General features: G+C 44.5%; 1 protein-coding gene across 3 annotated transcripts in view; it reads right to left on the bottom strand.

The window, feature by feature from the left end:
- SLC2A12 (solute carrier family 2 member 12) overlaps window positions 1-14,742 on the bottom strand; it is a 114,346-nt gene that overhangs the window by 36,757 nt on the left and 62,847 nt on the right. For all 3 annotated transcript variants that reach the window (XM_069725994.1, XM_069725996.1, XM_069725995.1), the window contains exon 2: window positions 1,292-2,617. In XM_069725994.1, coding sequence (XP_069582095.1) covers window positions 1,292-2,617 — 1,326 coding nt within the window. The remainder of the gene's footprint in view (window positions 1-1,291; window positions 2,618-14,742) is intronic.

The raw sequence follows: 14,742 nt of genomic DNA, 5'->3' as shown, positions 1-14,742 counted from the left end.
AGCCATGCTGGTTCAGTATGTCTTCAATTTTGAATAAACTCCCAACAGTGTCACCACCAAAGCACCCCCACACCATCACACCTCCTCCTCCATGCTTCATGGTGGGAACCAGGCATGTAGAGTCCATCCATTCACCTTTTCTGCATCACACAAAACACGGTGGTTGGAACCAAAGATCTCAAACTTGGACTCATCAGACCAAAGCACAGATTTCCACTGGTCTAATGTCCATTCCTTGTGTTTGTTGGTCCAAACAAGTCTCTTCTGCTTGTTGCCCGTCCTTAGCAGTGGTTTCCTAGCAGCTATTTTACCATGAAGGCCTGCTGCACAAAGTCTCCTCTTAACAGTTGTTGTAGAAAAGTTTCTTCTGCTAGAACTCTGTGTGGCATTGACCTGGTCTCTAATCTGAGCTGCTGACTCTTGGTCTTCCTTTCCTGGGGCGGTCCTCATGTGAGCCAGTTTCTTTGTAGCGCTTGATGGTTTTTGCCACTGCACTTGGGGACACTTTCAAAGTTTGCCCAATTTTTCGGACTGACTGACCTTCATTTCTTAAAGTAATGATGGCCACTCATTTTTCTTTACTTAGCTGTTTTTTCTTGCCATAATACAAATTCTAACAGTCTATTCAGTAGGACTATCAGCTGTGTACCCACCAGACTTCTGCACAACACAACTGATGGTCCCAACACCATTTATAAGGCAAGAAATCCCACTTATTAAACCTGACAAGGGCACACCTATGAAGTGAAAACCATTCCGGGTGACTACCTCTTGAAGCTCATCAATAGTATGCCAAGAGTGTGCAAAGCAATCATCAATGCAAAAGGTGGCTACTTTGAAGAAGCTAGAATATAAGACAATTTCAGTTGTTTCACACTTTTTAGTTAAGTATATAATTCCACATGTGTTAATTCATAATTTTGATGCCTTCAGTGTGAATGTACAATTTTCATAGTCATGAAAACACAGAACAATCTTTAAATGAGAAGGTGTGTCCAAACTTTTGGTCTGTACTGTATTGAAAGATTTAGGGGATAACATTTTGTCGAGAGTGCTTCTTTAAATGTAATTTTATTGAATTTGAATCAGAAATTTAATGACTGCACTCTTCTTCAAATTCTGATGCCACATTTACCATCACGAAATTGATATGGTTTACATGTGTACCTCAGTCTATGGATTCTTAAAAGACATATTTTTGAGCAACATAAAGTATAAATGAATTACAGTTTACTCAGGTGTATACTTGTTTGTAACTATAATGCAAACTGAAATAGGAAAAAACACTTACTTGGTCCTAAACCTATGGAAAATGCTGCTACATAAGACAGAAGACTGGCTAAATACAGCCATTTCATAAATACTGGAACATCTTCTTTCTTTTGGGTGATTTGAGGTCCTTCTGAGGAGCTCGGAGGTATCAGAGTAGTCGAATATTCCAGTTCGATCTCATGTTTTGAAACATTCAGTAGAGATGTTTTAGATGATAACTGATTGAATTCTTTCCAAAGAGAGTCATTACTACTGACTATTGTCATTTGTTTATATAAATAGGTGTCATCCAATGACTGGTTTAGTTGGGAATTAACTTTACAAATACTATTAAAATTAACATGAATGTTGAGAGTTATGATTCCCATTGTAACTAGTGACGCAGCCATGACAGCTGACCCAACACAAAGAAAAGTCTTACTTCCTACACGATCTACAAAGAATGTTGCCGGAATTGTACTGACCACTTTAACAACTCCAATTCCTGTAGAAGCAAGGCTTGCAGCTTCATTACTTTCATAGCCTACTGACTTTAGCACTGTAGAGGCATAAAACAAGATATTTGGTTGCCCAGTAATTTGCACAAAGAAACTTAATGCTAAACCTATTAAAAGACGAGCTCTCATGTTGTCCCTCGAACAAAATAAGTCCCAAAAATTATATTGGTATTCCGCTTTGATAGAAGATCTGATGGTTGTGAGTTCCTCGTTGGTTTGTGAAGTTGCTCTTAGTTTTTGAAGAACTTTCCCTGCAGCCTCATCATTTCCCTTCATGATCAGAAAACGTGGGCTTGGTGGGAGAAAATACATAGCAATGGCTTGTAAAGCAGCTAATGGAATGATGAGTCCAAACATATATTGCCAACCATTGGCGACTGTTGCAAATACATAGTTAGAAATATAGGCCAGAAGAATGCCAACAACAATCATTAGTTCATTTAGAGACACCAGCATTCCTCTTTTATGCTGAGGAGCAATCTCTGCAATGTAGACACAGGTTGCAATGGCAGATAAGGATATGGAAATTCCAATGACAATGCGACCCGCAATGAGGCTTTCATAGGATGCAACGGCGATCAACAGCAGATTAGCAAAAACAAGTAAACAAGAAGTGACCATGATTGTGATTCTCCTGCCATAGTAGTCTATGAGAAATCCTCCAACAAGAGAGGCAAAAAGTGCTCCAATGAGTAGTGCACTCACGACTATTTCCTGGTGTTGACATGAAAGGTCTAGTAAGGAGTGTAGCTGAAGAAGAGCTCCTGAAATAATTCCTAATTCGTAGCCCACAAGTAGTCCACTTATGGCTGCTATTACCGATGACAGAATGATAAAAAATCCACATCCTAAAAAAAAAAAATAGTTATATGAAGTTATATGAAGTAATGACACTTTTAGCTCTATATATCATAACAAAATCTGTGATTATATCGGTTACAATCAAATACACAATATTGAGATGCTAAAAATTAGCACTTTTAATATACTGCTTATATAGTTTGGACCCAATTTATCACGACAAACATGTTGTACCCCAGTCTTGATTAAGAGTGACTTGGAGAAAGATGTGACAAATCACAAAGAGGCGTGCACCCATAAAAAGTGTTGTTAGAACATGACCTTTTATTTAAATCATATTTTTTGGCATTAGATTTATTATCAAAAATGTTTTGCGGTAATTAATATGAAAAAAGCTATATTAGCAATCTTGCAATTTTTACCCTGGGGTTATTTTTAAGGGTACCGTCACACAGTGCAATTTTGATCGCTACGACGGCACGATTCGTGACGTTCGAGCGATATAGTTACGATATCGCAGTGTCTGACACGCTCCTGCGATCAGGGACCCCGCTGAGAATCGTACGTCGTAGCAGATCGTTTGAAACTTTCTTTCGTCGTCTAGTGTCCCGCTGTGGAGGCATGATCGCATGGTGTAACATATATCGTATACGATGTGCGCATAGTAACCAACGGCTTCTACATCGCACATACGTCATGAAATTATCGCTCCAGCGTCGTAGATTGCAAAGTGTGACAGCAGTCTACGACGCTGGAGCGATATTGTTACGATGCTGGAGCGTCACGGATCGTACCGTTGTAGCGATGAAAATTGCACTGTGTGACGGTACCCTTACTCATGCTTCCTTCCAGGAACAGTTTAAAGCAGTTTTCTTATCATCAGGATTACAATGACAGATAACACCTCCATACAAAGCTGATAACAAATCACAACAGTTCATTTCACAGCTGACCCTGCTCCCCCTCATTGCACAATGAGTTTTGCATGTGCTTATTAGAAGCTTCAATACAAAACATAGGGTCAGAGGTCAGAGTCTGTTAATTGCTGCTAATCTACATGTGAATTTCCTGAAAAAAACAGGAAGTTAGAGTGTAAAAAGTCAAACTGGCAAGTGTGAGAATTGCAATATTTCTAATTATTATTTTTAATAAAGATTGTGCTATGGAAAAAAACATTGTTGGCAATTGAAAAATACTGTACATTTAACACAAAAATCAGATTAAAACAATAAATTATTGGAATATCCATGTTGGTACCGGACAACTATTATCCTGCTTCTGTTGCTGTACAACATTGCAATTTTCATTGTGGATGAGGCAAGGTGACAGTGCGACAATCATATTTAATTCCCTGGGACTTCCCAGGGAGCTTGGGGTTAATTCCTGTTATTGGTTTAGCATTAACTTCTTGTTGTGAGCCCTGGATGATTCTGCTCAATATATAAACTCTTGAATCCCTGTCTTCCTATGCCAGTTATAATTGCTGTTTTACCTGGTTCACACGTGTTCTTTTCCCCTGTTTTGCAAGTGTTGATTCCTGTTTAAGAAGTGGTCTTATTTTCTGACTATTTTTCTTTTTGACTTTTGGGTTCTCATCCGTATTTCTGGTATTTCTGAGTGAAGGGGGGCACAGCGCCGGTTGCTGTGGACCAAAACTGAGTTCTCTTTTCCTTGAAACCCCTCTTCTAAACAGGAATCTAAGTGGAGTGTGTTGGGCTGTGGGGTTCGTTCTTTACTCACTTTTAGTTCTGGAGTCCTTGTACCTCCCCATCCATTGGACCAGTTCCGGCTACAGACAAGACAGGAGACCTTAGGCCCGGTTTAACAGGTTCAGCTTTACTGTACAATTCAGTTACACACGGCTACAGCATACAAATTAAGTCAGAGTCTACGATAGTAGCAATTGGATACAATAAAACTTTACTTTTATTAACTATTGTTAAAAATTCTGAATATACGCGACATATATACCAAAACAACAAAAAATATACGGAGGAAGGGACCAAAGTGAGAAAGTGCCCTATACCCTAACACAGAAGGAAAGACAAACATATACACAGATATAAGAATGACAGTACTGTTATATAGTTGAACTGGTATATACCAGCAACCAATAATAGTGCAGCAGCAGCTACACTATTGGCAAGCAAACGGGGAACGCTCTGTGCCTCCTAATCCCTGTGGAAAAAATGCATATATAATATCCAAAAGAATAATGCATAATGAAGCTGTCTACCATAGGGGCTAACCTGATATGTACGGATATCTGCTAATTCCTCTATACAGGCTAATGTCTAGGCATATATATATCCAAGTCACTCAAAAAACCTGAAGGGAATAAAGTTGCAGACAACAGTGTAATATAAGGAGGCTTTTTTTGAAAAAAGTAAACACAGCATAAGTCACTGATGTGGGTCCATAACTATAATATAACACCAAGGGACTAAGCCATTATATTGTGTTTATGTGCGTCCCAATCTTAACCCCTTCCCGACCCATGACGCCACGTAGGCGTCATGAAAGTCGGTGCCATTCCGACCCATGACGCCTATGCGGCGTCATGGAAAGATCGCGTCCCTGCAGATCGGGTGAAAGGGTTAACTCCCATTTCACCCGATCTGCAGGGACAGGGGGAGTGGTAGTTTAGCCCAGGGGGGGTGGCTTCACCCCCTCGTGGCTACGATCGCTCTGATTGGCTGTTGAAAGTGAAACTGCCAATCAGAGCGATTTGTAATATTTCACCTATTATAACGGGTGAAATATTACAATCCAGCCATGGCCGATGCTGAAATATCATCGGCCATGGCTGGAAATACTAGTGTGCCCCCACCCCACCGATCGCCCCCCCCAGCCCCCCGATCTGGCCGGTACACTGCTCCGGCTCCCCTCCGTCCAGTGCTCCGCTCCTCCCCGTGCTCTTGTCCGCTCCCCCCGTGCTCCAATCACCCCCCCGTGCTCCAATCACCCCCCCGTGCTCCAATCACCCCCCCTGCACTCCGATCCACCCCCCCCCCGGTGCTCCGTTCCACCCCCCCGTGCTCCGTTCCAGCCCCCCCGTGCTCCGTTCCACGCCCCCCGTGCTCCGTTCCACCCCTCCCGCACTCCGATTCCCCCCCCCGTGGTCCCCCCCCCCACCCCATCATACTTACCGATCCAGCCGGGGTCCCGTCCGTCTTCTCCCTGGGCGCCACCATCTTCCAAAATGGCGGGCGCATGCGCAGTGCGCCCGCCGAATCTGCCGGCCGGCAGATTCGTTCCAAAGTGCATTTTGATCACTGAGATATAATCTCTCAGTGATCAAAATAAAAAAAATAATAAATGACCCCCCCCCCCCTTTGTCACCCCCATAGGTAGGGACAATAAAAAAAATAAAGAAATTTTTTTTTTTCCACTAATGTTAGAATAGGGTTAGGGTTAGGGGTAGGGTTAGGGTTAAGGTTAGGGCTAGGGGTAGGGGTAGGGTTAGGGGTAGGGGTAGGGTTAGGGTTAGGGGTAGGGGTAGGGGTAGGGCTAGGGTTAGGGCTAGGGTTAGGGTTAGGGCTAGGGTTAGGGTTTCGGTATGTGCACACGTATTCTGGTCCTCTGCGGATTTTTCCGCTGCGGATTTGATAAATCCGCAGTGCTAAACCGCTGCGGATTTATGGCGGATTTACCGCGGTTTTTCTGCGCATTTCACTGCGGTTTTACAACTGCGATTTTCTATTTGAGCAGTTGTAAAACCGCTGCGGAATCCGCACAAAGAAGTGACATGCTGCGGAATGTAAACCGCTGCGTTTCTGTGGGCACAGCGATTTTTGTTTCCCGTAGGTTTACATTGAACTGTAAACTCATGGGAAACTGCTGCGGATCCGCAGCGTTTTCCGCAGCGTGTGCACATACCTTTAGAATTAGGCTATGTGCACACGGTGCGGATTTGGCTGCGGATCCGCAGCAGTGTTCAATCAGGTTTACAGTACCATGTAAACATATGAAAAACCAAATCCGCTGTGCCCATGGTGCGGAAAATACCGCGCGGAAACGCTGCATTGTATTTTCCGCAGCATGTCAATTCTTTGTGCGGATTCCGCAGCGTTTTACACCTGTTCCTCAATAGGAATCCGCAGGTGAAATCCGCACAAAAAACACTGGAAATCCGCGGAAAATCCGCAGGTAAAACGCAGTGCCTTTTACCCGCGGATTTTTCAAAAATGGTGCGAAAATATCTCACACGAATCCGCAACGTGGGCACATAGCCTTAGGGTTGGAATTAGGGTTGTGGTTATGGTTAGGGGTGTGTTGCGGTTAGGGTTGTGTTTAGGGTTATGGCTACAGTTGGGATTAGGGTTAGGGGTGTGTTGGGGTTAGTGTTGGAGGTAGAATTGAGGGGTTACCACTGTTTAGGCACATCAGGGGTCTCCAAACGCAACATGGCGCCACCATTGATTCCAGCCAATCTCGTATTCAAAAAGTCAAATGGTGCTCCCTCACTTCCGAGCCCTGACGTGTGCCCAAACAGTGGTTTACCCCCACATATGGAGTACCAGCATACTCAGGACAAACTGCGCAACAATTACTGGGGTCCAATTTCTCCTGTTACCCTTGTGAATCAAAAAAAATGCTTGCTAAAACATAATTTTTGAGGAAAGAAAAATGATTTTTTATTTTCACGGCTCTGCGTTGTAAACGTCTGTGAAGCACTTGGGGGTTCAAAGTGCTCACCACACATCTAGATAAGTTCCTTTCGGGGTCTAGTTTCCAAAATGGGGTCACTTGTGGGGGGTTTCTACTGTTTAGGCACATCAGGGGCTCTGCAAACGCAACGTGACGCCCGCAGAGCATTCCATCAAAGTCTGCATTTCAAAACGTCACTACTTCAATTCCAAGCCCCGGCATGTGCCCAAACAGTAGTTTACCCCCACATATGGGGTATCACCGTACTCGGGAGAAACTGGACAACAACTTTTGGGGTCAAATTTCTCCTGTTACCCTTGGGAAAATAAAAAATTGCAGGCTAAAAGATCATTTTTGAGAAAATATATATATTTTTTTTTTCATGGCTCTGCGTTATAAACTTCTGTGAAGCACTTGGGGGTTCAAAGTCCTCACCACACATCTAGATTAGTTCCTTTGGGGGTCTAGTTTCCAAAATGGTGTCATTTCTGGGGGATCTCCAATGTTTAGGCACCCAGGGTGTTATGACCCCAATGGCGAGGGTCTCAGAGGAACGTGGAAGTCTGCAAGATACAAAAATCCAGCTCATAGGGCAGTGGTAACTGGGTTGACCATATATCTACTCCTAACGCCAACACTAGAAGTAGCCGGGGGTCATACCTACGTTGATCCTAGATGACTCGCGCCAGCCGGAGAATCTAACTACCCCTAGTAGAGGAAAACAAAGACCTCTCTTGCCTCCAGAGAAAGGGACCCCAAAGCAGGATAGAAGCCCCCCACAAATAATAACGGTGAGGAAAGAGGAAATGACAAACACAGAAATGAACCAGGTTTAGCACAGAGAGGCCCGCTAACTAATAGCAGAATATAGAAAGGTAACTTATATGGTCAACAAAAAACCCTATCAAAAATCCACACTGGAAATTCAAGAACCCCCGAACCATCTAACGGTCCGGGGGGAGAACACCAGCGCCCTAGAGCTTCCAGCAAAAGTCAGGATACAGATTAGGAACAAGCTGGACAAAAATACAAAACCAAAAACAAATAGCAAAAAGCAAAGTAAATGACTTAGCTGAATAACCGGACCAGGATCAGTAGACAAGAGCACAGCAGATTAGCTCTGATAACTACGTTGCCAGGCATAGAACTGAGTGTCCAGGGAGCTTATAAAGCAACGCCCCTAACTAACGACCCAGGTGCGGATAAAAGGAAAGACAGAAAAACCAGAGTCAAAAAACTAGTAACCACTAGAGGGAGCCAAAAAGCAAATTCACAACAGTACCCCCCCCTTAGTGAGGGGTCACCGAACCCTCACCACGACCACCAGGGCGATCAGGATGAGCGGCATGAAAGGCACGAACTAAATCGGCCGCATGAACATCAGAGGCGACCACCCAGGAATTATCCTCCTGACCATAGCCCTTCCACTTGACCAGGTACTGAAGTCTTCGCCTGGAGAGGCGAGAATCCAAGATCTTCTCCACCACGTACTCCAACTCGCCCTCAACCAACACCGGAGCAGGAGGCTCAGCAGAAGGAACTACAGGCACAACGTACCGCCGCAACAAGGACCTATGAAATACATTGTGAATAGCAAACGACACAGGAAGATCCAGACGAAAAGATACAGGATTAAGGATTTCCAATATCTTGTAAGGACCAATAAAACGAGGTTTAAATTTGGGAGAGGAGACCTTCATAGGAACAAAGCGGGAAGAAAGCCATACCAAATTCCCAACGCGTAGTCGGGGACCCACACCGCGGCGGCGGTTGGCAAAGCGCTGAGCCCTCTCCTGTGACAACTTCAAGTTGTCCACCACATGATTCCAGATCCGCTGCAACCTATCCACCACAGAATCCACCCCAGGACAGTCAGAAGACTCCACATGACCTGAAGAAAAGCGAGGATGGAAACCAGAGTTGCAGAAAAAAGGCGAAACCAAGGTGGCGGAACTAGCCCGATTATTAAGGGCAAACTCAGCCAACGGCAAGAATGTCACCCAATCGTCCTGATCAGCAGAGACAAAACACCTCAAATAAGCCTCCAAAGTCTGATTGGTTCGCTCCGTCTGTCCATTAGTCTGAGGATGGAAAGCAGACGAAAACGACAAATCAATGCCCATCCTACTACAAAAGGATCGCCAGAACCTGGAAACGAACTGGGATCCTCTATCTGACACAATATTCTCAGGGATGCCGTGCAAACGAACCACGTTCTGGAAAAACACAGGAACCAGATCGGAAGAGGAAGGCAGCTTAGGCAAAGGAACCAAATGGACCATCTTGGAGAAGCGATCACATATCACCCAGATAACAGACATGCCCTGAGATAGCGGAAGATCAGAAATGAAATCCATGGAGATATGTGTCCAAGGTCTCTTCGGGACAGGCAAGGGCAAGAGCAACCCGCTGGCACGAGAACAGCAAGGCTTAGCTCTAGCACAAGTCCCACAGGACTGCACAAATGACCGCACATCCCTTGACAAAGAAGGCCACCAAAAGGACCTGGCCACCAGATCTCTGGTGCCAAAAATTCCCGGGTGACCTGCCAACACCGAGGAATGAACCTCGGAAATGACTCTGCTGGTCCACTTATCCGGAACAAACAGTCTGTCAGGTGGACAAGACTCAGGCCTATCAGCTTGAAATCTCTGCAACACACGTCGCAGATCCGGAGAAATAGCTGATAAGATAACTCCATCCTTAAGAATACCAACAGGATCAGCGACTCCAGGAGCATCAGGCACAAAGCTCCTAGAAAGAGCATCGGCCTTCACATTCTTTGAACCTGGTAAATACGAGACAACAAAATCAAAGCGGGAGAAAAACAATGACCAGCGGGCCTGTCTCGGATTAAGGCGTTTAGCAGACTCGAGATACATCAGATTTTTGTGATCAGTCAAGACCACCACACGATGCTTAGCACCCTCGAGCCAATGACGCCACTCCTCAAATGCCCACTTCATGGCCAACAACTCCCGATTGCCCACATCATAATTTCGCTCGGCAGGCGAAAACTTCCTAGAGAAAAAGGCACAAGGTTTCATAACAGAGCAACCAGGGCCTCTCTGCGACAAAACGGCCCCTGCTCCAATCTCCGAAGCATCCACCTCAACCTGAAAGGGAAGTGAGACATCGGGCTGGCACAAAACAGGCGCCGAAGTAAACCGGCGTTTCAACTCCTGGAAAGCCTCCACGGCAGCAGGAGCCCAGTTAGCTACATCGGAGCCCTTCTTGGTCATATCCGTCAAAGGTTTCACAATGCTAGAAAAATTAGCGATAAAACGACGGTAGAAGTTAGCGAAACCCAAGAACTTCTGAAGACTCTTAACTGACGAGGGCTGAGTCCAATCAAGAATAGCTCGGACCTTGACCGGGTCCATCTCCACAGCAGAAGGGGAAAAAATAAACCCCAAAAAGGGAACCTTCTGTACACCAAAGAGACACTTTGAGCCTTTGACAAACAAAGAATTTTCACGCAAAATTTTAAAGACCAACCTGACCTGCTCCACATGCGAGTCCCAATCATCAGAAAAAACCAAAATATCATCCAGATAAACGATCAAAAATTTATCCAGATACTTCCGGAAAATGTCATGCATAAAGGACTGAAAAACTGAAGGCGCATTGGAGAGCCCAAAAGGCATCACCAAGTACTCAAAATGACCTTCGGGCGTATTGAATGCGGTTTTCCATTCATCACCTTGCTTAATGCGCACAAGGTTGTACGCACCACGAAGGTCTATCTTGGTGAACCACTTGGCACCTTTAATTCGGGCAAACAAGTCAGACAACAGCGGCAGAGGATACTGAAATTTGACAGTGATCTTATTTAAAAGCCGATAATCAATACAAGGCCTCAAAGATCCGTCCTTTTTAGCCACAAAAAAGAATCCTGCACCAAGAGGGGAAGAAGACGGACGAATATGTCCTTTCTCCAAAGACTCCTTGATATACGAACGCATAGCGGTATGTTCAGGTACCGACAGATTAAAGAGTCTTCCCTTAGGAAATTTACTGCCTGGAATCAAATCTATAGCACAGTCACAGTCCCTATGAGGAGGCAATGCACTGGACCTGGACTCACTAAAGACATCCTGATAATCAGACAAATACTCCGGAACTTCCGAAGGCGTAGAAGAAGCAATAGACACAGGCAGGGTATCCCCATGAATACCACGACAGCCCCAACTAGAAACTGACATAGCCTTCCAGTCCAGGACGGGATTATGGGTCTGTAACCATGGCAGCCCTAAAACAACCAAATCATGCATTTTATGTAAAACAAGAAAACGTATCACCTCGCGGTGTTCAGGAGTCATGCACATGGTAACCTGTGTCCAATACTGCGGTTTATTTGCTGCCAATGGCGTAGCATCAATACCCCTAAGAGGAATAGGATTTTCTAATGGTTCAAGAGTAAAACCACAGCGCTTAGCAAATGACAGATCCATAAGACTCAGGGCAGCACCTGAATCTACAAACGCCATGACAGGATAAGACGACAGTGAGCAAATCAAAGTTACAGACAAAATAAATTTAGGTTGCAAATTTCCAGCGGTGACCGGACCAACAACCTTAGCTATACGTTTAGAGCATGCTGAGATAACATGTGTAGAATCACCACAGTAGTAGCACAAGCCATTCCGGCGTCTATGAATTTTCCGCTCATTTCTGGTCAGGATTCTATCACATTGCATTAAATCAGGTGTCTGTTCAGACAACACCATGAGGGAATTTGCGGTTTTTCTATCACATTGCACCGAATTAGGTGTCTGTTCAGACAACACCATGAGGGAATTTGCGGTCTTGCGCTCCCGCAATCGCCGGTCAATTTGAATAGCCAGTGCCATAGCATCATTCAGACCTGTGGGAATGGGAAAACCCACCATAACATCTTTAATGGCATCAGAAAGACCATTTCTAAAATTAGCGGCCAGTGCACACTCGTTCCAATGTGTCAGCACGGACCATTTCCGAAATTTTTGGCAATACACTTCAGCCTCGTCCTGCCCCTGAGACATAGCCAGCAGGGCCTTTTCTGCCTGAATCTCAAGATTGGGTTCCTCATAAAGTAAACCGAGCGCCAGAAAAAACGCATCAATATCAGCCAATGCCGGATCTCCTGGCGCCAGCGAAAAAGCCCAATCTTGAGGGTCACCCCGTAAGAACGAAATAACAATTTTTACTTGCTGAGCGGAGTCTCCAGATGAACAGGGTCTCAGGGACAAAAACAATTTACAATTATTCTTGAAATTCCTAAACTTAAACCTGTCTCCGGAAAACAGTTCAGGAATCGGTATCTTAGGTTCTGACCCAGGACTTCTGATAATATAATCTTGTATGCCCTGCACTCGAGTAGCCAGCTGGTCCACACTTGTAATCAAGGTCTGGACATTCATGTCTGCAGCAAGCAGAAGCCACTCTGAGGTAAAGGGGATGAAGAAAAAAAAAAAAAAAAAAAAAAAAAAATGAGAGAGGAGAAAAAAAAAAACTCAGAATCTTCTTTCTTATAATCCCTCTTTTGCAATGCATTAAACATTTAATATTGGCCTGGCAAACTGTTATGACCCCAATGGCGAGGGTCTCAGAGGAACGTGGAAGTCTGCAAGATACAAAAATCCAGCTCATAGGGCAGTGGTAACTGGGTTGACCATATATCTACTCCTAACGCCAACACTAGAAGTAGCCGGGGGTCATACCTACGTTGATCCTAGATGACTCGCGCCAGCCGGAGAATCTAACTACCCCTAGTAGAGGAAAACAAAGACCTCTCTTGCCTCCAGAGAAAGGGACCCCAAAGCAGGATAGAAGCCCCCCACAAATAATAACGGTGAGGAAAGAGGAAATGACAAACACAGAAATGAACCAGGTTTAGCACAGAGAGGCCCGCTAACTAATAGCAGAATATAGAAAGGTAACTTATATGGTCAACAAAAAACCCTATCAAAAATCCACACTGGAAATTCAAGAACCCCCGAACCGTCTAACGGTCCGGGGGGAGAACACCAGCGCCCTAGAGCTTCCAGCAAAAGTCAGGATACAGATTAGGAACAAGCTGGACAAAAATACAAAACCAAAAACAAATAGCAAAAAGCAAAGTAAATGACTTAGCTGAATAACCGGACCAGGATCAGTAGACAAGAGCACAGCAGATTAGCTCTGATAACTACGTTGCCAGGCATAGAACTGAGTGTCCAGGGAGCTTATAAAGCAACGCCCCTAACTAACGACCCAGGTGCGGATAAAAGGAAAGACAGAAAAACCAGAGTCAAAAAACTAGTAACCACTAGAGGGAGCCAAAAAGCAAATTCACAACACCAGGGGCTCTCCAAACGTGACATGGTGTCCGCTAATGATTGGAGCTAATTTTCCATTTAAAAAGCCAAATGGCGTGCCATCCCTTCCGAGCCCTGCCGTGCGCCCAAACAGTTGTTTACCCCCACATATGGGGTATCTGCGTACTCAGGACAAACAGGACAACAATATTTGGGGTCCAATTTCTCCTATTATCCTTGGCAAAATAGGAAATTCCAGGCTAAAATATCATTTTTGAGGAAAGAAAAATTATTTTTTATTTTCATGGCTCTGCGTTATAAACTTCTGTGAAGCACCTGGGGGTTTAAAGTGCTCAATATGCATCTAGATAAGTTCCTTGGGGGGTCTAGTTTTCAAAATGGGGTCACTTGTGGGGGAGCTCCAATGTTTAGGCACACAGGGGCTCTCCAAACGCGACATGGTGTCCGCTAACAATTGGAGCTAATTTTCCATTCAAAAAGTCAAATGGCGCGCCTTCCCTTCCGAGCCCTGCCGAGTGCCCAAACAGTGGTTTACCCCCACATATGAGGTATCGAAGTACTCGGGAGAAATTGCCCAACAAATTTTATGATCCATTTTACCCTACTGCCCATGTGAAAATGAAAAAATTGAGGCGAAAAGAATTTTTTTGTGAAAAAAAAGTACTTTTTCATTTTTACAGATCAATTTGTGAAGCACCTGAGGGTTCAAAGTGCTCACTATGCATCTAGATAAGTTCCTTGGGGCGTCTAGTTTCCAAAATGGGGTCACTTGTGGGGGAGCTCCAATTTTTAGGCACACGGGTGCTCTCCAAACGTGACATGGTGTCCGCTAAAGAGTGGAGCCAATTTTTGATTCAAAAAGTCAAATGGCGCTCCTTCCCTTCCAAGCCCTGCCGTGCGCCCAAACAGTGGTTTACCCCCACATATGAGGTATCAGCGTACTCAGGACAAATTGTACAACAACTTTCGTGGTTCAGTTTCTCCTTTTACCATTGGGAAAATACAAAAATTGTTGCTAAAAGATAATTTTTGTGACTAAAAAGTTAAATGTTCATTTTTTCCTTCCATGTTGCTTCTGCTGCTGTGAAGCACCTGAAGGGTTAATAAACTTCTTGAATGTGGTTTTGAGTACCTTGAGGGGTGCAGTTTTTAGAATGGTGTCACTTTTGGGTATTTTCAGCCATATAGACCCCTCAAACTGACTTCAAATGTGAGGTGGTCCC

This window comes from Ranitomeya imitator, chromosome 5 (assembly GCF_032444005.1).
Source record: "Ranitomeya imitator isolate aRanImi1 chromosome 5, aRanImi1.pri, whole genome shotgun sequence".
NCBI classification, from domain to species: Eukaryota; Metazoa; Chordata; class Amphibia; order Anura; family Dendrobatidae; genus Ranitomeya; species Ranitomeya imitator.
The sequence above is the reverse complement of the archived record's forward strand: the minus strand, read 5'-3'. Positions and strand labels throughout refer to the sequence as shown.